General features: G+C 34.5%; 1 protein-coding gene across 2 annotated transcripts in view; it reads right to left on the bottom strand.

Annotated features, from left to right (window-relative positions):
- Positions 1–278: 278 nt before the first annotated feature.
- The window catches only part of LOC149805961 (uncharacterized), a 129,805-nt gene continuing 105,942 nt past the window's right edge, over positions 279–24,141 (bottom strand). The window contains exons 5-8 of one of the 2 annotated variants that reach the window (XR_016419832.1): positions 21,452–22,959; positions 17,674–17,798; positions 1,757–11,223; positions 279–1,720 (exon numbers count right to left, since the gene is read on the bottom strand). Coding sequence is in view for 1 of the 2 variants with exons in the window: in XM_089950753.1 (XP_089806879.1) it covers positions 17,696–17,798; positions 21,452–22,959 (1,611 nt within the window). In the remaining variant the exon portion in view is untranslated. Of the gene's footprint in view, positions 11,224–17,673; positions 17,799–21,451; positions 22,960–24,141 lie in introns of both variants that reach the window. The other variant, XM_089950753.1, reaches the window with a different exon arrangement.

The following is a 24,141-nucleotide window of genomic DNA, read 5'->3' as shown; positions in this document are numbered from 1 at the left end:
GTGGCAGTTTATAGTGATGTCTAGCACTGGGGCATCATGCCACAAGCATGTAGCATGATGTTCCACCCAGCCACATTATCCTGACACCAGACCGACCGGTCCTAACACTATCCTCTTAATGCTGAGTGAAATGAGGCAGCTGCTAGTGCCATTGTTATAAGTCTTTGGTATGACTTGGCCAGGGTTTGAACAAGTGACCTCCTGCATCCAAGGCGGATGCTCTAACCACTTATGCCACCGAAGCAGTCCAAACTATTTTGTACAGAAAATAACTAACATTTGTTCTTAAACTGTTTTATTTCAAAACAATTATAGCATGCCTGTAGCAAGTCAGTATATTTTACAAAATATACACATTAAATTCCTAGCTAACTACTTTGATTTCTATAAAAGCTCTACATAAAGCTTAACACCTATAAATAATCACAGACAGAAATACTATTGTCTCATAAGCTTACTTAACTAAATTTACAGTTTGTTTTACTACTGTATTAAAAAGCTATAGTATAATTGATAAATAGTTTGAAAAAAGTATTATGTGAGACATTGACACACATTGTTGAAATAAATACTGATTATAAATAGAAACATACAAAGGCACAGATTTTGCATTAAATACATTTACTAAGAATTGGAAAAAAGTTACTTGAATACAGACCTAAATCTACCAACAAATGATGCCGGCCTGATGTTTCACTGGACATCTCAAAATGTCTTCCTCAAGTTGAAATGTCTGAATATCTTTCTTGTTAACTGGTAACATTGGCATCATGGAATAAAACATTCATATAATCTTGAATTACATTTTGAAAGAATTTTCCCATAACTTCAAGGAAATTCCTCTACTCTTTCTGTAAGAATAAAAAGGTTTCCATGTGTTAAATTGTAGAAATATAATTTTATTTTCCATGATTTTCACAATCTCTACCTATGTCAAAACTATGGGCATAGTCTGATGTGACATAAGCAAGATAAAATGTAAAATCTCAATACATTGAGAAATACAGAGAATTTTAGCAAAACCAGAATTTTTTCATTAATCTTATCTAAAATTAACACACCAATCAAAATTTATTTGATAATTAACATAAATTTACCTTGCAAAGACTGGTGCAATCCAATTAAACTTCCTAAGCACTAAATTTGCTTTTCAAAAAATAAACCAACTGAACTTCCAAAAATTCCAAGGTTAAAAGATAACTGTCATAGTCTCTTAAGTGTCTATCTTGCTCTTCTAAGACAAATTTTTCAGGGATTTACTTTTGCTGCATCTTTTTTTTCATATTCTATATATTTAGCCATCTGACCTGTAAGAACTTGTCTCTCTCCATACAGTGACACAAATTACACAAGTTTAACGTGTTGAAACCAAATTCCTTTCTCTATTTCTGAAGTTTACCCAAAAAATCATTTCTGCATCATTAAAAAAATCATTCATATATGTGCATATGATATTCAATACAGACATATGTAATAATCATTGGGCACCGTTATCACAAGATAGACATTTGCATAGATGATTTGATTTAAATAATAAACAAAAAAGAATTAAAAAAATATTTTGTTGCAAGTGTAGAAAATATTACAAACTGATGTAAAATAGAAGTATTCTTGGTCTGTCCAGTATGTGTGTCATTACTGGTCCCTCAGACATGGTCAACTACACCCAATATCAATCTTGTACCTGATTTTGGGTGTACACCCAATATCAATCTTGTACCTGATTTTGGGTGTACACCCAATATCAATCTTGTACCTGATTTATCACAAGATGCTCTTCCTGTTTTAAATAACTATGCACACTTTACAATAATAAAAAACAGAATTTAATGTCAACTATCATCAACTAAAGACACTTAAATCAACTTCAAAATTCAAACTATCTATCCATAAATATGTTGTTTGTACAAAAATATCACAGTTTCTTTGATGGACTTTCTATAATTTGCACAACAAAAACAATAACTTCATCATATAAAACACACAAAAGGCTATCATATTTTGATACATTTCTGTTATACACTAGTATGAATGACCATGTTTCAATCATGCTAATTCCTTGTTATACACTAGTACAGATGACCATGTTTCATGGTGTTTAATTCTTTGTAAAACATTAGTATGCATGACCATGTTTCATGGTGTTTAATTCTTTGTAATACATTAGTATGCATGACCATGTTTCATGCTAATTCGTCGTAATACATTTCCATCCTTTATGAGATCTGAAAAAAGGTGATCCAGAACATTTTATTGTTTTCACCTTATCTTATCATAACATAAAATACAAAAAGATTTCTATTAAGAAAAAAATAAAAGACTGAAAGCCTAATTTTCAGACAGAAAAAAAATCACTACATTAATTACAAGTCTACTACATATACAAATACAGTAAAGATTGTTTATTTCATTCTTGGATACAATGTTTTCTCAGAATGTTTGAGTTTAATTTCCTTGTCCTAAATACTAACTACAATTTATTCCAAAGGTTTTGCTATAATGATCCTTTGTTACAAAATTTAATTTACAATAGTCATTGATTTGTGTGGTCTGCCTGAAACATTTAGCTCAAATAAAATGTTTTCATCGCCTGATGTGCCAAAGCCAGATAAACAATGGCAGGAAATGTGTAACAACAAAGGTACAGGGTAACAAAAGTGTGATAATAACGTCATCCATAATCAGCAATTAACAAAGGTGCCAGGTAAGACATGATAATCACACCTCATTCATATTATGTGCTTTAGAATCAAAAGTTCAATCCAATTAAAGCATGAAAACAAATGTTTTTTTGGGTTTTTTTTTACTTTCTTGACTAGATAATTTATAAATATCCTTGCGTATCTTTTTATACCTATACGATGACATACTGAGTACAGCTTTAAGTAAATCTCACTCATGTTCATTTTGAATTCTGACTGTTGTGAAAATGGCTGAGACTTGGTCAGAAAAAGAAAATCTACAAATAATTTGACGCAGGGCGTTCACGAAAATCTACAAATAATTTGACGCAGGGCGTTCACGAAAATCTGAGCGTAAATTAAATGTACTTTCCTCAATCGCTAAAATTTTGTCGTGTATGGCGTAATGCTTCCACGGTCTTTGTTGCAAACTATTGTTAATGTCGAGTCTAGTAAGCAAATGGATGATATTACAGTGATAGTGCTGCTGTTGCTGCTGATGTTCCTCTTGCTATGATGTGTGAGACATTATGCCTGCTTAGGTCTGGTAACAAGGAAGTATCTGTGTGAGACATTATGCCTGCTTGGGTCTGTGATGTGAGACATTATGCCTGCTTGGGTCTGTGATGTGTGAGACATAATGTCTGCTTGGGTCTGTGATGTGAGACATTATGCCTGCTTGGGTCTGGTAACAAGGAAGTATCAGTGTGAGACATTATGCCTGCTTGGGTCTGTAATATGTGAGACATGCCTGCTTGGGTCTGTGATATGTGAGACATTATGCCTGCTTGGGTCTGTGATGTGAGAAATTATGCCTGCTTGGGTCTGTGATGTGTGAGATATAATGTCTACTTGGGTCTGGTAACAAGGAAGTTTCTTGGATTATGTTAATTCTGATATTGACACTGCCCCATCTGTGAAACTAGCAATTGAGAAAATCGTGTGTGAAATTAGAGACTGCCAGGTAGCAACCCATATTTCTGCTACTGGAAGTGATGAGGATGACAATGATTCATTACAAGCCATTGTGACTAGGGCCAACAAGTTTCTAGTTAGCATATTGGACACTAGACTGTGCCTACCTACAAGGTCAGTGACAATAATTCATTACCTGCCATTATACCCAAGGCCAATGAGGTTAGCATGTTGGACACTAGACTGTACCTACCTACAAGGTCAGTGGCAATGATTCATCACCTGCCATTATACACAGGGCCAATGAGGTTCTAGTTTGCATATTGGACACTAGACTGTACCTACCTTCAAGGTCAGTGACAATGATTCATTACCTGCCATTATACCCAGGGCCAATGAGGTTAGCATGTTGGACACTAGACTGTACCTACCTACAAGGTCAGTGGCAATGATTCATCACCTGCCATTATACACAGGGCCAATGAGGTTCTAGTTTGCATATTGGACACTAGACTGTACCTACCTTCAAGGTCAGTGACAATGATTCATTACCTGCCATTATACCCAGGGCCAATGAGGTTAGCATGTTGGACACTAGACTGTACCTGCCTACAAGGACAGTGACAATGATTCATCACCTGCCATTATACCCAGGGCCAATGACGTTAGCATATTGGACACTAGACTGTACCTACCTTCAAGGTCAGTGACAATGATTCATTAACTGCCATTATACACAGGGCCAGTGAAGTTCTAGTTAGCATGTTGGACACTAGACTTTACCTACAAGGTCAGTGACAATGATTTATTACCAGACATTATACCCAGGGCCAATTGAAAATTTCTTTCCAAATACATAAAAGTCTAATTTACTAGTCATTAAGTTATTGGACAAAGACATTTTCACATACAAATGATTTTTATGGTTCACCAGATGATACATGTACATGTTGACACTTGTCAATGATAAAACTTACTGGTTTATCTGTTTTTACACCATAAGTTTGATTTATACAAATGTATGTTGTTTTTAAAAATTCTATTACAGTTAAATTCTGACAGTAATCATACAAGTATAAACTGTCTACTACATGTATGTCCAATGTCAATAACATGGACAAGTACATCAACATTCTGAAAATAAACAATGAATTTGGTTATGACGTTTCTCGGTGATAACATTCTGAAAATCCCCGTCCCTTGTAAAACATAAACAATCTTTACTATAGTTCTTAAACATTTATTTAAGGTGGTCACCAACAGAAAGTCACATAATGATAAAATGCAAAATGGTAAATTACAACCTTAAGACAAAAAGCATTTTTCGAAAAACTTGTTGAGCAAGGTTTTATAATTATCTTCATATATATTACATTAGAGTACAAAATACAAAATACATAATTGTGCCTTAGTTCTCTACACTGAACTAATTCTTAAATCATTATTGAGGAAAAGCCTCAAAAATCTCCAATAAAAGATCACAGTGTGCACATGATCAGTTCATTGTTTCCCTGCTAAATAAAAAGTTAAACATATTCTGAGGAATTATTTTGTTTGCCTTCTCCATAAACAGGAAGGAAAAATAATGAACATCTACATATTATGTGTAGACATAAATGCTCCTTGCCTTATATGACTGCCCAGTATGGAACGTTGAAGTTAAGATAAGTAACGTTTACTAATTACATCACATAAACTAACCATGACACTACTAAATACCACGCCACTTAGTACAAATACAGTGTACTGCTATTCTATCCAACATTTACAAAACAGACTGTACTGCACTACCGTCAGTCCTTTGTGACTATCATTAAAATTACTAAATATGATTAAAATTCTAGCTTTGACAGGAATTAATAACAATTCATGTTCTGGTGACCTTTGGAATTCCTGGTCAATTTTTTGGGATCACCTACAGTCTCGCATGATATATTCCGAGTGATGTTTTTCTCTTTCGGCAGAATTAACCTCATACCAAGTCTTTCGCTGAGAGCTTGATCTTAAAGAAATTGCTAAATACAATAATAAATAGTTTGAGAAATAAATATATGTACATGAATATATTAATAAATAAAACAACTTTCCACTGCTATTTGACAAATCCAAAACATGGTACAAATTTCTGAATAAATGTTCAGTGCAAGAGAATCAGAAATTGTACCTATATGGACGGAATTTAACAAAAGAAGGGTACCTGTTGAAGTGTACCACTACAAAAACAAAAATCCCATCAATAAGGAATGTAAAAAAGTTCTATCACAAGGAAAATCAGATTTCTTATCTTATAAATACAAACCACTTTAAAATATACAATGCAAATGGATGCCATACAAAATAAATTCAAACTTATATTTATTACAACAACAAAACTAATTATTCAAACATTTAAATTTGTTTCTCTATATGCCATCTGGTCTAACTGGCCACAAACATTTGCTTATTTAATATGAAATAATATACATTTAAAAAACATAACTGTGCATTTTAAAGTCACACTATCTTTTGATATTTTAATAGATCTTTATTACAAACAATTTTGACTTACATTATCATAAATCTTTTGATTTCTTACAAAGTGTGCATTTTACTGATGTACTGTTTTACTAAAATGCTCTAATTTCAAGGGAAAAAAAAGAAATTTAATAATAAATTATCTTTCTCGGAAAATGCTTACCCAATCACATCAGCATTAGGAATTACCTGTGCTACCTCTGGAATTCAACCATACCATAGGCTTGGAAAGTTTCCCTGATGCTACTATAGACAAAGGGAAGTAGCTTTTACAGATTACCTCCCCTTACATCACAAGATTGCACTTTGTATACCAGATGTAGCCATTCCTAACTTAAGCAGTGAGACAGGATGTTCATGTTGCAGGGAGAGGTGGAAGGGAATCCGAATGATATGATTGGATATTCTTTGGAGAAATATAATTACCAATACAATTTCCTTTCTCTGTCAAATAGATTATCCAATCACATTAATGTTAGAAGAATAAGGTAAGAGTAGAAGGAGACTTACACCTGAAGTACCTATAGGATCAAATTAACATTCTACTTTCAATGGAAAAATGGTTTAATGGAAGCTGACACAAATGAATATAAGCGTATATATCTGTGGAAGGAAATATCCTGAAGGCTCCTGTACTTGACAACTAATTACAAAGACAAGTTTTCTCTAGCAAAGCCAACAAAAGTTGACCAATCCTACCCAAGAATATGTTTGTGTCAGGAGTGGCATGGTCTGGTGACTGTCTGGGCAACAACCAAGGAACCAGTGAGATTAAACTGTCTTTTGTGAGGCCACATGGAAAGTGGAAACATGGACTGGGCATACCAATCAACTGATTCCAAATTGTTTAAAGACATGGCTCGTAGAAATAGTTTGTATTCTGTGTATAGAAACATTCATCAGACGTACCTATTCCTTTCAGAGATCAGAGTATTCTGACTGGATGATTCCAGGAGTATAATGCTTCTGAGGTCATGTCTTATTTTCCTGGTTTGAGTGGAAGGACTTGAGGGTCATAGTCTTCCTGTGCATATGTGGGCATGTCCTAGGGTATGTCATACGTAAGGTAAAGTTGATGCCATATCATCAGCATGGATGTCCATACATCTTGGTAATGGAAAGGCTGCAAATGATGGTTTTGAGACCTCCTGCACCACTGTGTATTAAGGTGTTGATGGCATGGTTAGCTGGGTCAGTAAAGCCAGATGGCTTGGCTGGGTAGACTGCTCCAATTGTGAGTGTGGCAACAGCTTTACAAATGTGGCTGTGTATGTTGGCCAGCCAGTTTGGGCAGCGAAGCTCACATGAGACATAATCGCTGATGGTACAAATGAATGATATTTGAAAACTGAACCTTTACCATGTTTAATGTGTCCAAATGGCTGAATGTGTCTGTCAACAGACAGGACTGCAAATATATTATGATGATAAACTTGTTAGCCATATGGCTGGCTGGGTGGGTAAACACCCAGAGCAGCAAATAAATCAACATAACACAAATGCTGGCCATGTTGACTGGTAAAATCATCTGATATGTCCATTAATTTTACCTGTATAATGCCCAGTAAAGGAGACTTATACCTAGTGGGTTACCAAGATTTATATGAAACAATTTTGTTGTACTCACTCCTGTTGACAAAACTTCATGGATCGTACAGATCATCCTTGATTCAAGAGCTCTCTTGGTGGGTGGTTGCATTATTTCCACCGTACCAGTACAAGGCAATTAAACTGCCTGAGGCACTCTCACATCTCCAGCTAAACCAGATGATGAATCAGAGGTAGGAATCACTAGATTTGGGCCAGGACCTTTTAACCTTGCCCTTGAGCTGTTTTTGAAGATCATTAGACCATATGGCCCAGACAGCACATCTTACAGGTGTTGGACAATGAACCTTTTTCAGGCAGGGCAAAACTCATGATTGTCTTCACCCACCTTAATTGTCATTTATTTTTTGCATTTAACAACCATGTTGATACAGACAATACAAAGAACAAAACACTATAGGTGTATATACAAAGTGAAATAATGACTACCAAATATCACATTATGAATGCAAATTTCTTTGGATATCCTAAATCTTTAGATATGTACATTTCTTTGGATATCCTAAATCTTTAGATATGCACATTTCTTTGGATATCCTAACTCAAAAACAGTCTGCGAGTTTGATGTGGAAAGTTACCAATCAAACTTATATGGATAAACTGAAATGATAATTAATATAGATAGATAAAACATGTATCATAAAAAATACATAAATGTATCATAACATTGAGATAATATATTCAAATAAACAAATCTATGAATGACAACAGTAAAATGTGTTACTACACCCTGCTGAATATGGAGTTATTGATTAAATGCATGTTCTCATATGAACCAGTCACAAATTCACCAAATGTCCAAATATTTACTTAAATATATCAAAATGTACTATACACTACATAGAATGAATGATTGACTGACTTACTGTACCATAAAAAAGACATGATGGGTAACAGAAAAAGCAGCAAATAACATATTCATGGAGGAATGTTGACATGTTACAGCAAAAGGTAAAACTGATCATATCCTTTGTGTCAACAGAGTGCTAAGGGAGGTAATATAAGAGTTACTTCCCTTTGTTTATATAATATGTAGACAGGGAGACTTTTCAATTCCATGGAAGGGCTGGATTCCAGAGGAAGAAGTATTTCCTAACATTAACGTGATTATTTGACAGAGAAGCAAGATCAAGTATATATTGTATATACTCCTTATAAGTTAGGTCCAAATACAAACTTCACAGATGAGTCAGGAAAACAAGAAGGAACCCAATTTGGGAACTTAAAAAAAATCGGGCAGATGATTTAATATTAAATAATGTGGGGTGTTTCTCAGTAAATTATTTATCACACTCCTAACACAATTTCAGTGAATCAGGAATGAAATCACTAACACATGTTAATGTATAAATTCAGGTTTTAATTCTAACTTTTAATTCTATTTCAGGATAATCATCATAAATGCAATATACCTTCTTATATCTAAATGTTGATCACAGCTAAGGCAATTAGCATTTCTGTGAGAAAGGAATTAAGTGCTAATTGTGTTTTGATCTCTGACTTGCGAAAGTATTTACTGTATTGTTACACTCATTAAAAAGCAGACCTGCTTTGTATTATCAAAGTAATTATGTCTTTGGTATCAAAACATCTAAAGTGGGAGGAATAAAAGAAAAGCTAAAAAGAGTGCAAATCCTACCTGCTTAAGAGCTAACAGTCACAGTCATGTTTCAGGTCAATTCATTTCAACTGATAGCACCCCCTTCTTAATTGTTTTTAGTTCCTCAGTAACTTGCACTCTCACTTATGGTGCAGTCCAAGTTCTGGACCCTGTTATGCTGGAGATATTGAGGGAATAGTGGAATTGGCTCAATTAGTAGTTATACATGGAAGGAATATCAGAAGTTGCACCATTTTAATTTTTGTTTGGTATCTGAAGCAGCACTGAAGCATAATTGTGAAGTTTGGCTGCATATGCTCTATTACAGTTTGCCACAGGGTACAGTTTATTTTACAAGACTGGTTTAAATGGAGTGTCATAGGTGACAAATACAGGGTCCAATCACAGGAAATCAGTTGTTATACTCATCAGAAAACGAAGCTTCCTTGACGTTTTTGAATGTTAGAAAAAATTTCTACCAGTAAATCATTATTACAATTGTTAAGTTTATTTAATTATGCTATATTTTAAAAATATTTAACTTACACATATTAAAACAATGCCAGAAGCTGTCACCAAATCTTCACATAGGTTGTTACTTGAGAATAAAAACCCTCCAAATGGTATTTCCATTCTCAAAACAATTGGATCTGTAGACTTTGTCACTAATGTGCACGTAAGTTGTAATATTACAAGTTTGAGATCAATGGCCTGATCCAGATTATTTTGAGATCCATGGCCTGATCCAGAATTTTTTGAGATTCATGGCCTGATCCACATTTTTTGAGATCCATGACCTGATCCAGATTTTTGTGACATCCATGGCCTGATCCAGATTTTTTTTAGATCTGTGTCCTGATCCAGATTATTTTGAGATCTGTGGCCTGATCCAAATTATTTTGAGATCCATGGCCTGATCCAGATTTTTTTTGAGATCCATAGCCTGATCCAGATTTTTTTTAGATCCATGGTCTGATCCAGATTTTTTTGAGATCTGTGGCCTGATCCAGATTATTTTGAGATCCGTGGCCTGATCCAGATTTTTTTGAGATCTATGACCTGATCCAGATTATTTTGAGATCCATGGCCTGATCCAGAAAAATAAAACTGCTTTGATATTAGCTGCCTTAACATTGGGATACAAGACTTTCGAGTCTAAAACATATTTGTACACTGATTCTCAATTGTCACAATATTACGCACTCTATTGAGAATGTTGAATTTTAGAATCTGATGCCCTTCAGATTCTAAAACTGAGTATATTCCTCACAACCCCATTGTATGCCTTATCATAGTTCCCTGTGTCATCAGATTCTAAAACTGAGTATATTCCTCACAACCCCATTGTATGCCTTATCATAGTTCCCTGTGCCATCATCTTCAATGGACAATCAAACTCTTTCCTAGTGAAAATGGTCATGAAACTCTTATCAAGACCAATGATCCAATACACCACTGACTGAACAAAAAATACCAAGGTCTCATCAAAGCAGAAGAATTGAAACACCCAAAATGTACTCAATTTACACTGTATTATTACCCCAACACTTAGGAAAATACATTACAGGAACAACTATGTAATAGTGACCCCCCAAATTCTTAATTAAACTCTTAGCAGTTTGGACACCAAGGATTTTGTTTTGAAAACTCAGTTTGAATCCCAGTTCTGACACGATGGGGATTTTCAATTCTCAATCTTGCACCCCTACAAGAAACACGACTTTAGAAATTCATTTAACATAATAATGGTGAAAACCTGTTTCTAGTATAAACCTAATCACATGCAGTATTACTGGGCATAATATGGAATTTCTGTGTTTTGGTCTTTTCCTGCAGTTTCATGATGGTTGGAAATTCTAACATCAAATAGCCTTCCACAGTAGAATCTACTCTGATATAATGGAACTGAAATGGAAAAATACAAATAATCATTTATCTGGCAAAGATGTGTTGTGAAAATACAAATTATCATTCATTTGGCAAAGATGTGTTGTGAAACTGAGATGTAGGAAAATAAAAGAGTAAAAGCAAACAAGAACATGACACAATAAAAATATGCCCTGACACAATAAAAATATATGCCCTGACACAATAAAAATATGCCCTGACACAAATTTGAAAACTTTAGGTGCTCAGGTTCTTTTTCATCCTGTATTTTTTCCCAAGTTGTCTGCAAAATTCATGTTCTGTGAAAATTTTAAGAAATACAAGATTGTTCAATGTAAGCAAGATTAACAGCTCAAAAGAAAAGTCCCATGTAAAAATAGGTAACAGTCTCCAATCTTTCATACCCTAGCACACTGGCACACAGTATGATATGTCACTAAAGTTGTGAGTGGGACTGAAAGGTTATTTAGAAATGGTATCATGAATGCAGACTAAACTGACTGCTACTTAAAAAAAACATTCTCATTTCCACTGGACTTATTAGTACTGTCTTAACTGCATTCGTGATCTTTCTGCTGCATTACACACAAGTTCCTCTCAAGGTGTTATTGACATATCAAAACATGAAAAAGACTCATGGCCATAATGAAATGGAATAGTTGGAGTGTGCAGTTATATAACACTGAAACTGCAACAGGTGTAATGATACTGAATGCATATTTCTTTTATATGTGTGCTATGATGAAATGTTCTGCATATGGATATATGTAATAACAGGGTAGCCATAAAAATTCATAAAAATTCCACAACATTTCACCCCATGAAAATCTACACTCTAAAAACTAAAAAAATGTTAGCTTTAAGCAAAATGCATCTTTTAAAGAAAAGAAACATATTCTCCCAAAGCATTTAACTTTACATACAATATCACATTATCTACATGTACTTTACATAAAATATCACATTATCTACATGTACTTTACATACAGTATCACATTACCTACATGTACTTTACATACAACATCACATTATCTACACATACTTTACATACAATATTACAGTATCTACATGTACTTTACATACAATATCACATTATCTACATGTACTTTACATACAATATCACATTATCTACACATACTTTACATACAATATTATATTATCTACATGTACTTTACATACATCACATTATCTACACATACTTTACATACATCACATTATCTACACAAACTTTACATACAATATCACATTATCTACACGTACTTTACATACATCACATCATCTACACGTACTTTACATACATCACATTATCTACACATACTTTACATACAATATCACATTACCTACATGTACTTTACATACAACATCACATTATCTACACATACTTTACATACAATATCACATTATCTACATGTACTTTACATACAATATCACATTATCTACATGTACTTTACATACAATATCACATTATCTACATGTACTTTACATACAATATCACATTATCTACATGTACTTTACATACAACATCACATTATCTACACATACTTTACATACAATATTACATTATCTACAAGTACTTTACATAAAATATCACATTATCTACATGTACTTTACATACAATATCACATTATCTACATGTGCTTTACATACAATATCACACTATCTACATGTACTTTACATAAAATCACATTATATACGTGTACTTTACATACAATATCACATTATCTACACGTACTTTACATACAATATCACATTATCTACGCGTACTTTACATAAAATATCACATTATCTACATGTGTTTTACATACAATATCACATTATCTACACATACTTTACATACAATATCACATTATCTACGCGTACTTTACATAAAATATCACATTATCTACATGTGCTTTACATACAATATCACATTATCTACATGTACTTTACATACAACATCACATTATCTACACATACTTTACATACAATATCACATTATCTACATGTACTTTACATAAAATCACATCTACATGTACTTTAGATAGAATATCACATTATCTACATGTGCTTTACATACAATATCACATTATCTACATGTACTTTACATACAATATCACATTATCTACATGTGCTTTACATACAATATCACATTATCTACATGTACTTTACATACAATATCACATTATCTACATGTACTTTACATAAAATCACATTATCTACATGTACATTTACATACAATATCACATTATCTACATGTATTTTACATACAATATCACATTATCAACATATACTTTAAAATAATAATCATCAATGCAATTCATGTATAACCAGAAATTCCATAAATTTTTAAAAATTAGAAATCTGCAAAGATGCTAAAGCTGACACAAATACTCATAATAGTAAAGAATCCATTTTATCATGAGTCTGAATCATCACTTAGCAAATATCTTCTAGTAGTGGTCACCCTGTAAAGGGTCAAAACCTGTAAATTTAGAGACAGGTTCACCACGGATGCCCGTGGGGCTCTTGGACCAGACCATTTTTTGTTTGTTTGTTCAAAGAGTCTCAAAGGGTTTTGAAATTACTAGCTACTGTGTTGATATGTCTTTAACAATAACAGAAACTGTCATCATTTTAATTATGGTTGAGGCACAGAGGTATTTACTTGCAAGTTTCACATTAACACCTGTTCACCTAGTTCATTCTGTTTATGGTTCAACTGGTGTTAAAGCTGACTGAATGTGCTGAAAGCAGGGACTGTATCATGCATAGGATATAGGGACCTCCTTGTGAATCATAGTGACTGGTATTAAAACCAAGTCAGACAATATTAGGACCGGAGTGAGAATTACAGTGACTGGTATTAAAACCAAGTCAAGCAATATTGGAACCTGAGTGTGAATCATAGTGACTGGTCTTAAAACCAAGTCAAGCAATATTAGGACTTGAGTGTGAATCATAGTGACTGGTATTAAAACCAAGTCAATCAATATTAGAACCTGAGTGTGAATCATAGTGACTGTTCTTAAAACCAAGTCAAACAATATTGGGACCTGAGTGTGAATCATAGGACTGGTATTAAAACCAAGTCAAGCAATATTAGGACTTGAGTGTGTATTGGGACCTGAGTGTGAAACATAGTGACTGGTATTAAAACCAAATCAAGCAATATTGGAACCTGAGTGTGAATCATTGTGACTGGTATTAAAACCAAATCAAGCAATATTGGGATCTGAGTGTGAATCATAGTGACTGGTATTAAAACCAAGTCAGACAATATTGGGACCTGAGTGAGAATTACAATGACTGGTATTAAAACCAAGTCAAGCAATATTGGGAACTGAGTGTGAATTACAGTGACTGGTATTAAAACCAAGTCAGGCAAATATTGAGACCTGAGTGTGAATTACAGTGACTGGTATTAAAACCAAGTCAAGCAAATATTGAGACCTGAGTGTGAATTATAAAGTAAAGAAACTTGCTATTAATGAAGACATTACTTGAACATTCCTGATATTTTTCATGCAACTGTCAAATTCCAATCAAACTGTTAAATCTCAGGCCTTGAATAACAATTTGGGAGAACAACAATGTAGTAAAAGAACAACCAATACAAGCAATAAACATTAGTTTAAGAAAAAGAAAGATAACGGGTTGTTATTAATGTCAATGTAAGTGATGATCTGAATTCATGATAAGAAGGATTCTAAAATATTTAAGAATATGCCAAAATTTCCAGTTGTTGAACAACTTGTATCTGTTGTAGAATGCCATCATTAATAGAATGTGATTTTTCATTTCTTCAGTCTGTAGTGTCACATACTTCATCTCTTCAGTCTGCAGTGTCACATTCTTCATCTCTTCAGTCTGCAGTGTCACATACTTCATCTCTTCAGTCTGTAGTGGCACATAATTCATCTCAACAATTGAAAGTGTCACATACTTCATCTCAACAATCTCTAGCATCACACACTTCATCTCAACATTTCTAGTATCACATCTGTTCAGTCTGAAGTGTCACAAACTTCATCCCATCAGTCTGCAGTGTCACATACTTCATCTCTTCAGTCTGTAGTGGCACATGCTTCATCTCAATAATTGATAGTGTCACATACTTCATCTCAACAATCTCTAGCATTACACACTTCATCTCAACAATCTTTAGCATTACACACTTCATCTCAACAATCTCTAGTGTCAAATCTGTTCAGTCTGTAGTGTCATATACTTCAGCCCATCAGTATGAAGTGTCACATTCTCCATCTCATCAGTCTGGAGTGACACATTCTCTATCTCTTCAGTTTGTCATGTTACATACTTCATCTCTTCAATCTGTTGTGTCACATACTTCACCTCTTCAGCCTATAGTGCCACATAATTCATCTCATCAGTATGAAGTGTCACATTCTCCATCTCATCAGTGTGGAGTGACACATTCTCTATCTCTTCAGTTTGTCATGTTACATACTTCATCTCTTCAATCTGTTGTGTCACATACTTCACCTCTTCAGCCTATAGTGCCACATACTTCATCTCAACAGTCTGTAGTGTCACATTCTCCATCTCTTCAGTGTGTGGTGTCACATAACTTCATCTATTCAGTTTTGAGTTTCACATACTTCATATCTTCAATTTCTTGTGTATGCATATTTTATTCATCAGTCTGTAGTGTAGCATTCTTGATCTCTTCAGTCTGTAGTGTCACATTCTTATCTCTTCAGTCTGTAGCATCACATTCTTGATCTCTTCAGTCTGTAGTGTCACATTCTTGATCTCTTCAGCCTACAGTGTCACAATCTTATCTCTTCAGTCTGTAGTGTCATATTCTTGATCTCTTCAGTCTATAGTGTCACATTCTTATCTCTTCAGTCTGTAGCATCACATTCTAGATTTCTTTAGTCTGTAGTGTCACATTCTTGATCTCTTCAGCCAACAGTGTCACATTCTTATCTCTTCAGTCTGTAGTGTCATATTCTTCATCTCTTCAGTCTGTAGTGTCACATAATTTCATCTCTTCCATCTCAAGTTTTACATACTTTATCTATTCAGTTTCTAGTGTCACATACTTCACCTCATCAGTCTGAAGAGTCACATTCTTCATCTCTTTAGTAAGTAGTGTCACATACTTCAGCTCTTTGGCTTTAGTGTCACATACTTCATCTCAGCAGTCTGTAGCATCACATGTTCCAATTTCTTTAGTCTCTAGTGTTGCATATTTCATCTCAACAGTCTATTTTTACATACTTCATCTCTTCAGTCTGTAGTGTCACATTTTATTTCAATTTTCATGACAGGCAAGCATATATGGAGAAATCATTAATTATGCATTGTTTGGAAACATTAGTGATGTTTTTTAAAATTACATACATGGCACAAATGTACTCATTTTCATAAATGGCCTCAGATTAAAACTTAATTGTCAATGTGTTTGTATACTAGTTTTGATGATGACTAATACTTATAAAGGAATAAATGAAGATTATAATAGACAATATTGTCCATTTATGTATGTATGTATGTATGTGTGTGTGTGTGTGTGTGTGTGTGTGTGTGTGTGTGTGTGTGTGTGTGTGTGTGTGTGTGTGTGTGTGTGTGTGTGTGTGTGCATGCATGCATGTATGTATGTATGTATGTATGTATGTATGTATGTATGTATGTATGAATGTATGTGTATGTATGTATGTATGTATGTATGTATGTATGTATGTATGTATGTATGTTGTTGTTGTAGGGTTTAACGCCATTTTTCAGCACACGATAGGCTATACATGGTGGCCAGTATTAATGGTGGAGGAAGAACCTGGGAAAACCCCGGAAAGAACCACCGACCCATGAGAAGCTACTGGCAAGCTTTCTCACATACCCACATTGGCTGAATCTGAGACTTGAACCCACGCAGACAGAGGTGAGATGACAGTGATCCGTAACGGAGAACGCGTTAGACCATTCGGCCACCTGGGGCCCATGTATGTGTGTGTGTGTATGTTTTTGTGTATGTATGTATGTATGTATGTATGTATGTATGTATGTGTGTGTATGTGTGTGTGTATGTGTGTGTATCTTTTTGTATATGCATGTATGTATGTATGCATGTATGTATGTATGTATGTATGTATGTATGTATGTATGTATGTATGTATGTATGTATGTATGTATGTATGCATGGAATATTTGTTTTTGTGAATTCAAATTCAGCTTGAGTATAAACATGAAGTTACTCTGCATCATAGGATCTGTCCTAGATCCATCCCTACAGTATATATATATATATATATATATATACATATACCATTTCAAATTCTTATACATATCATAACAAAGGTATAATAACAAAGGTAATGGAACCAAATCTGCCACTCTTCTATTTTATTCACAAATCAAATATGTGAAGACAGATGGCTGCCCATCTTGATTTATAAACTACCCTGTGCACTGCACTCATGCATTAGGAATAAAATACAGATCTCCAACATCTCTGTCAAGACTTACCTACACTATACTTTTCGTCTTGTTAGCTGTTGACCAAGGCAGCATCTATGATATGCTTACGCGTGTACTTGTCGATCAGCAAATCTGCATATCTCCTTTCCTCTTCTGACAGCAAAGATTTGTGCCTGCAGTATAAACAACAATTTGGGAACTGCATGTAAATAAAACGAATCACAAATTGGGTATCTCAAAATGTTTATCTAATTGTATATCTCCAAGGATGGACTTTGTGTAAGAATATTTTCCTTTTCAATCAATACACTGTTATAATGCTGCACTCTTAGCAGTCATTTTCCATCCATTATGTACAAGATGAAATATTCCATGCAACATTTTTCTTAATGGCTAGAATTTATTGCCAGTTTTTCCTCACCATCTTAGGTTTTCTGATTTTCTACATTTTTCTCTTTCCATTTTTCTTACATTTTCTGATTTTCTGCATTTTTCTGTTTCCATTTTTTCACTTCTTGAAGTTGAATTATTTAAGAGTTATTATTATCAATAAAAACAACTAGTGAATGCAGCTAAACTTGTCTCTGAGGTCTTCTGTATTAAGCTGTTATCTGCCATTAACAGCCCTATGTTCATATTCCTTTTGAACAAATCATAAAAGAAACAAACGTCAATATCATGACTCTTTAAAGAGGTATTTAATTACGACCAAAGAGGTAGTTAATTACGACCAGCCATGGAATTGACCAGTCAGTCACCTCATCAGTTGTAAGGCCAGACCTAGGTATCAAAATGATTAGCCATGTAACTGACCAGTGAGGTACCTCATCAGTTGTAAGGCCAAACTTTGGTATCAAAATGACCAGCCATGTAATTGACCAGTAAGGTACCTCATCAGTTGTAAGGCCAAACTTTAGTATCAAAATGACCAGCCATGTAATTGACCAGTAAGGTACCTCATCAGTTGTAAGGCCAAACTTTGGTATCAAAATGACCAGCCATGTAATTGACCAGTAAGGTACCTCATCAGTTGTAAGGCCAGACCTAGGTATCAAAATGATCAGCCATATAACTGACCACTCAGGTGCCTCATTAGTTGTAGGACCAAACTTTGGTATCAAAATGACCAGCCATGTAACTGACCAGTAAGGTACCTCATCAGTTCTAAGGCCAGGCCTAGGTATCAAACCGATCAGCCATGTAATTGACCAGTCAGACACCTAATTAGAGGTCTGCTCATTGATAGTGAGAAATGTAAATAGTACAGTTAAACCTTCTTTTAAACTCCAACTCTGTCTTTAACACAGTTTGAACTTTACTTTAAATCTACTAAAGGTTATATCCATTGACAATCAATATCCCCCCACTATTATCACTTTGTCAAAAACATGGGGTAAAACTTTAAATAAAATTAATATGGAGGGAAAGATCTTCATACATGTATTTGTCAGCTATGATCATTGAGTCTACACACAGCTCTACCTCACTGTAAAATTGTTGCTGGGGTTAATAAATGCTGACCCAGCAAGAATGATACCTAATTTGAGGATGCATGTCTATTTGACAGTGTTGGGGGTGGGGGAGTTTGTAAACAAAATGCCATATATATGAAATATATAGTAATAATATGACAGCTAGAGTCTGTAACTTCCAACAGAATTACCTACCAAAATGATGTACCATATGTACTCAATTATAAGTCGAATCAAACTGCAAACAACAAAGATCCTGATCTGCTGTAGCATAATGCCCCTGCAGATCAGGGTCTCTGTTGCTAGTTCTACTGACTGCACCTAACAAACTGCACAGAGCCACATCTGCCAGTACATTATGTAATGACAGATCTGGGGTGTGTACAGTTTGCAGAGGAACTCATCTTATAAGTGAGTACATCAGGTATACTACCTGTAGGTACATGGACACAACATAAGAAGCTGAAGGGTTTGAAGACACCTATCCAATGTTATACTTACTGTGTGCAACATGACCTAGTTGAAACAAACAACCAGCATTTAATGGGGCATAACCTACATTGGACTGACTATGCACTTGGGTGGGTGGGGGTTATAAACTCCAAGTTGTTTCTAACACTGAAACAAAGATAATATTCAGCCTAATTAAACATAAATTAGAGTTATCATTTGAATTTGTCAACGATGATTGATCTGATATGATGTTTGTAAAGGTTAAAAAGAAAACACCCAACAGATTGTAAGAATTTACACAGTACCTACACCTGAGGTATTAGTTGAACCTGCTGTTGTTAATGAATCAATGACTATTTTATTTATAAGACAGAAAAGGTTAGGACACAAACAAGTTAACTAATCTATAACATACTAAGACCACTGATTAACTCATACACTGTAATATCACACATACAATTAAACCTTTGGTGATTAACAGTGTTACTCCCATGATAAGACCAGGGGACCAGCCAAATATATTTCTCAAAAAGATGGTGGGGGAGGGGAGAAGACTTTTAATGAGACAGTGATAGCCTAAGCAAGTATTTGTTGTCATTATGGAAAAGGAGAAAGGGGGAGGCTTATTATCAAATAAATGCAACATTTCTTTTTCTCTTTAGATTTAGTTCCCACCTGGAATGCTTTACATAAATTAAAGTGTATATACCGTGCTACATTTTAGGCTCTAAGACCTATGTTAAAAATATTGTAAGACTCCATTGTTTTTTCAGTAGGGTATGGCCTTGTGTTATAGATAAGTGTGCAAGAAAAAGCAAAAACAACAATTCTGAATACAGAAAGCTGAATAGAGTTAACAGTGCTTGACAGCATACAGTTTTTATAACAATCTCATTGTTTTAGATGACTCAGATGCCAGCCCTTCACACAGAAAGGGACAACACAAACAGGTCCTCCATTCTTTGAAAGAAAGTAGTGAGCAAGAAAGATGAAAACACAAAAAGCTGCAAAGTGAAGACAAATCATGGAATATAAACACTCAGGAATATAAGAGATTAGGGACATTCTTACATTCTAGCAAGTCTAAACTTTCTGGATAAAGACGGCCTTCGTCTAGACCTAAATTTTAAAATTCAGAATTTTAAATAGAAAAATAAAAAGAAAATACAAATAACATGAGAATAACAAACAGATGTAAATCTGAAAAGGTGGTAACTTATTGAATGTGATTAAAGAATACGTTTTGAATGGAAACAGTGAATGTTATTTAATCAAGAATTAAAACACTGTCAGGAGAGATTATCATTTGCTCTTACTGTAGGCTTAAATAAACCTACATGCTCTTTTAAGATTTTAATCAAATTACTGTCCAGAAAAGAAGTTTCATAAATACTTAAACATTTAAAGTAAGAATGAATCGTCACAATTATCTCCTGTCAGTATAATATTATATGCAAAATTAGATCCAAAAGGGCTTGTGCATAATGTCTTGCCAACCATCATGTTAGATTCTTGTAGGCACAGATCCTATATCCCATCCCAACCCCATCCTCCACTCTATCCCACACCCATACCCAATAAATGAACTTTTGATTAAAGTTTTACAAATACTCTAGAAATATTAAAAGGTTACTCCCCTTTAGTCTATCTACAACAGTATAAAAAAATCTGATATAGAAAATATTTTTTGGTTAGCTAATTAAAACTAATTTTGCATTTTCAAATTAAGAACCATTCATATTTCTGAAGGAATTCAAAAACTAAAGCCACGAAGAACAAACAGAATCATATTAGCATCACTAAACTATAAGCAAACCCTCCAAACTGTTCTAGCAAAAAAATAATAAATCTAAATGATGAAATTTAACACAAATTTTGCAAAGGAGTAAAAGCCAACTTACTCCTGTTTTGATTTCAGCTGTGTTGTTGCTTGACTTGAACTAAAGTTTCGATTGGTGGCTGATGTTCTCCCAGGAGATTTTGACCTTTGGGGACTGCTAAAAGTGGAGCTACTGTTACCAGTAGAGTATCCCGAGGTCCTCAATGTTGAGTCTCTGGATTTAGAAAGTGGAGATAATGTTCTTGCACCAGTTGAGATGGAGTGTGAGCGCCGAAATGCTGGTGATGTATCAGTTCTTGTTGCTGAAAAGTATGACTTTTCTGCTTGACTGGATCCTGCAGAATATGATCGAGTCGGAGTTGACTGTGTTTTGGGAGAGACAGATCTAGTAGTAGAAGCTGGTACTCGGCTTGGAGACAAACTTTCCTTGATGCTGAGATTCTGCAAACTTTTGGCATTTTTCAGGATACTGCGATTTGGAATTCGGCCTCTGGCCATGTCAGTTTTTTCTGGTCCATAAGTTTGAGAGAGTTTATCATATTTGTTCTTATGTAATTTATTACCTTCGTCCAAATCAAAGTCATCAAAATATCGCTTTTGAACCTGCATTTGTGGATTGGCCATGACTGCATTATCTAAAGCTTCTATAAATTTCCTGTTCCCCATATATGTGTCGGGAAACTTTGTGTATGGGCTTTTGGGTGGTGACTCAACAATACTCTCAACAAGTTCGTTATCACTGAACTCATCTCCAACAATTTCTCCATTTATTTGATTTGATCGTTTTATCACAGAGGTCAAGTTTTTCTCTCCATAGGGGCTACATCTTGATTCTTCCTCTGCAAATTTTGTAGGCACATTTTCTCTGTACCTACTTTCATAAGGACTTTTAGACCTAGCTTTTCGTTGCCCAAATGATTCACTAAGGTCCATGTCAAAGTCCAATTTTCCAACAGAGTTAGGGTTAAGTAATTCTACGAGTTCTGGGTCATCGAGATCCACCTGAGAGTCATTCTGATCAATACCGGTGATACGGCCAAAGTTGTCCATGTATGACTTGGTCCTTCTATGGGGGTAAATTTCCTTATGTGTAGGTGAAATTTCTTCATAATTAAAGCTCGATGGTAGAGAGTTACGAACTGGGCTTATTGCTCGTGGTGTGCCACTGGACATATTAAAGGATAATGGTGACTTAGATCTCTTAACTGGACTACTGGTTCGGAATGTATTGTCACCTGTTATAATGGGCCATGACTCTGCACTTCTTGACCTTGGTTTGATTTCTGGGACATTAAAATCATCCTCAGTTCTCTCTATGTAGCGTTTCGGTGATGGTGACCTTAACCTAGCACGTTCTTTGATATGCTCTTGTTCAGCCTCATCATACAATCCTTTTTCAATGTATCTGTTGACAATTCCTGAGATCTGAGAATTTTTTCCCTGAGTTTGGATTTTTTTAATTTCTTGGTAGAGTTGTGTTCTTTCTTTCCTGGCATCTTCCAGACAGGTTCTGAGATCTTTGACTGTTGTTTGAGCTTTGTCATTGTACATCTTCAACTCGTTAAAATCCTGCAATAAACATCAATAATTAAAATGATATTAAATCATACAATCAACATACATCTCACTAGGGACCAGAATAATATCCTTATTATAAATCTTCTTTTTCTTCTGCTTCTTCATCTCTCTCTCTCTCTCTCTCTCATAAAATATAATTGTCTTGTTAATTTTATTTTCAACCACTGTACCATATTTAGAAGCATCTTCATCTTGTGTAAATAGGTGTTACTCAAAGCTTCCATTAAGTTCTGAAATGAGAGTAGGGTGGGGTAATTTAAATACAGAAGGAGGATTTAACGTTCATATTATCATCAGAATCAACATATCCCATTAAAGTCCCTGGGTTTGAAGCTCAAAACAGCAGGGTAAAAATCTCCTTCCCCTTAACTCTATGAACAAGAGTCCCAAGTGAGGCTGATATTTCTCAACTGGTAGTAGACTTGCAGCAGCTTGAGAATCCAAATTCAGACATATATTAAAACAGTTTGGAGCACATAGTTGATATATTGTCTACTAATGATTGTGTCATTTATCTTCTTTCCTGCTCTCTCTCTCTCTCTCTCTCTCTCTCTCTCTCTCTCTCTCTCTCTATATATATATATATATATATATATATGATCACTTTCTCTGCATAATAAAACAAGTTATTTACTTATACAACTAATAACTAGCATTGTCCCCTGAATATCTCCCTCTCCCAAATGGAACTAGGTCCTGATTCATAACTTAGAAACTGTACATAATAATATGTGGACGTTGCTCACAATCAAACTCGTCTGTGATCTATAAGCTTACATTGCAAGTATGATCAAAATTTGTTCTGGAAAGTTCACAAACTCACTTCATTAATATGCACAGATGTTGTTCATAACTGAACTGATCCAAGATCTATCAGGTATCTGACATTCCATGAGTGTTATAAACAATAATCTAACATACCAAATCTGAACCAATCTGTTCAGAAATAAAACCTCTGTAGTGTTACAGAGTTCAGCCAATCAGATTCGAGGCTGTCTCATCAACATATGTAAATGTTGCTCATAATCATGGAAGCTTATATCATCTCATCTGAGATCTTGATAAAAGCTTACATACCAAGACTCATCAAAATCTGATAAAAAATATAGCCTTTATAGTGTGCACAAGCTCAACCAATCAGATTAAAGATCACATCATTAATATGCATGCAAG

The sequence above is a fragment of the Sinohyriopsis cumingii genome, chromosome 2 (assembly GCF_028554795.1).
Source record: "Sinohyriopsis cumingii isolate HCF-2022 chromosome 2, ASM2855479v2, whole genome shotgun sequence".
Classification (NCBI taxonomy): domain Eukaryota; kingdom Metazoa; phylum Mollusca; class Bivalvia; order Unionida; family Unionidae; genus Sinohyriopsis; species Sinohyriopsis cumingii.
Note: the sequence above shows the minus strand (reverse complement) of the source record. Positions and strands in the feature narration are given on the sequence as shown.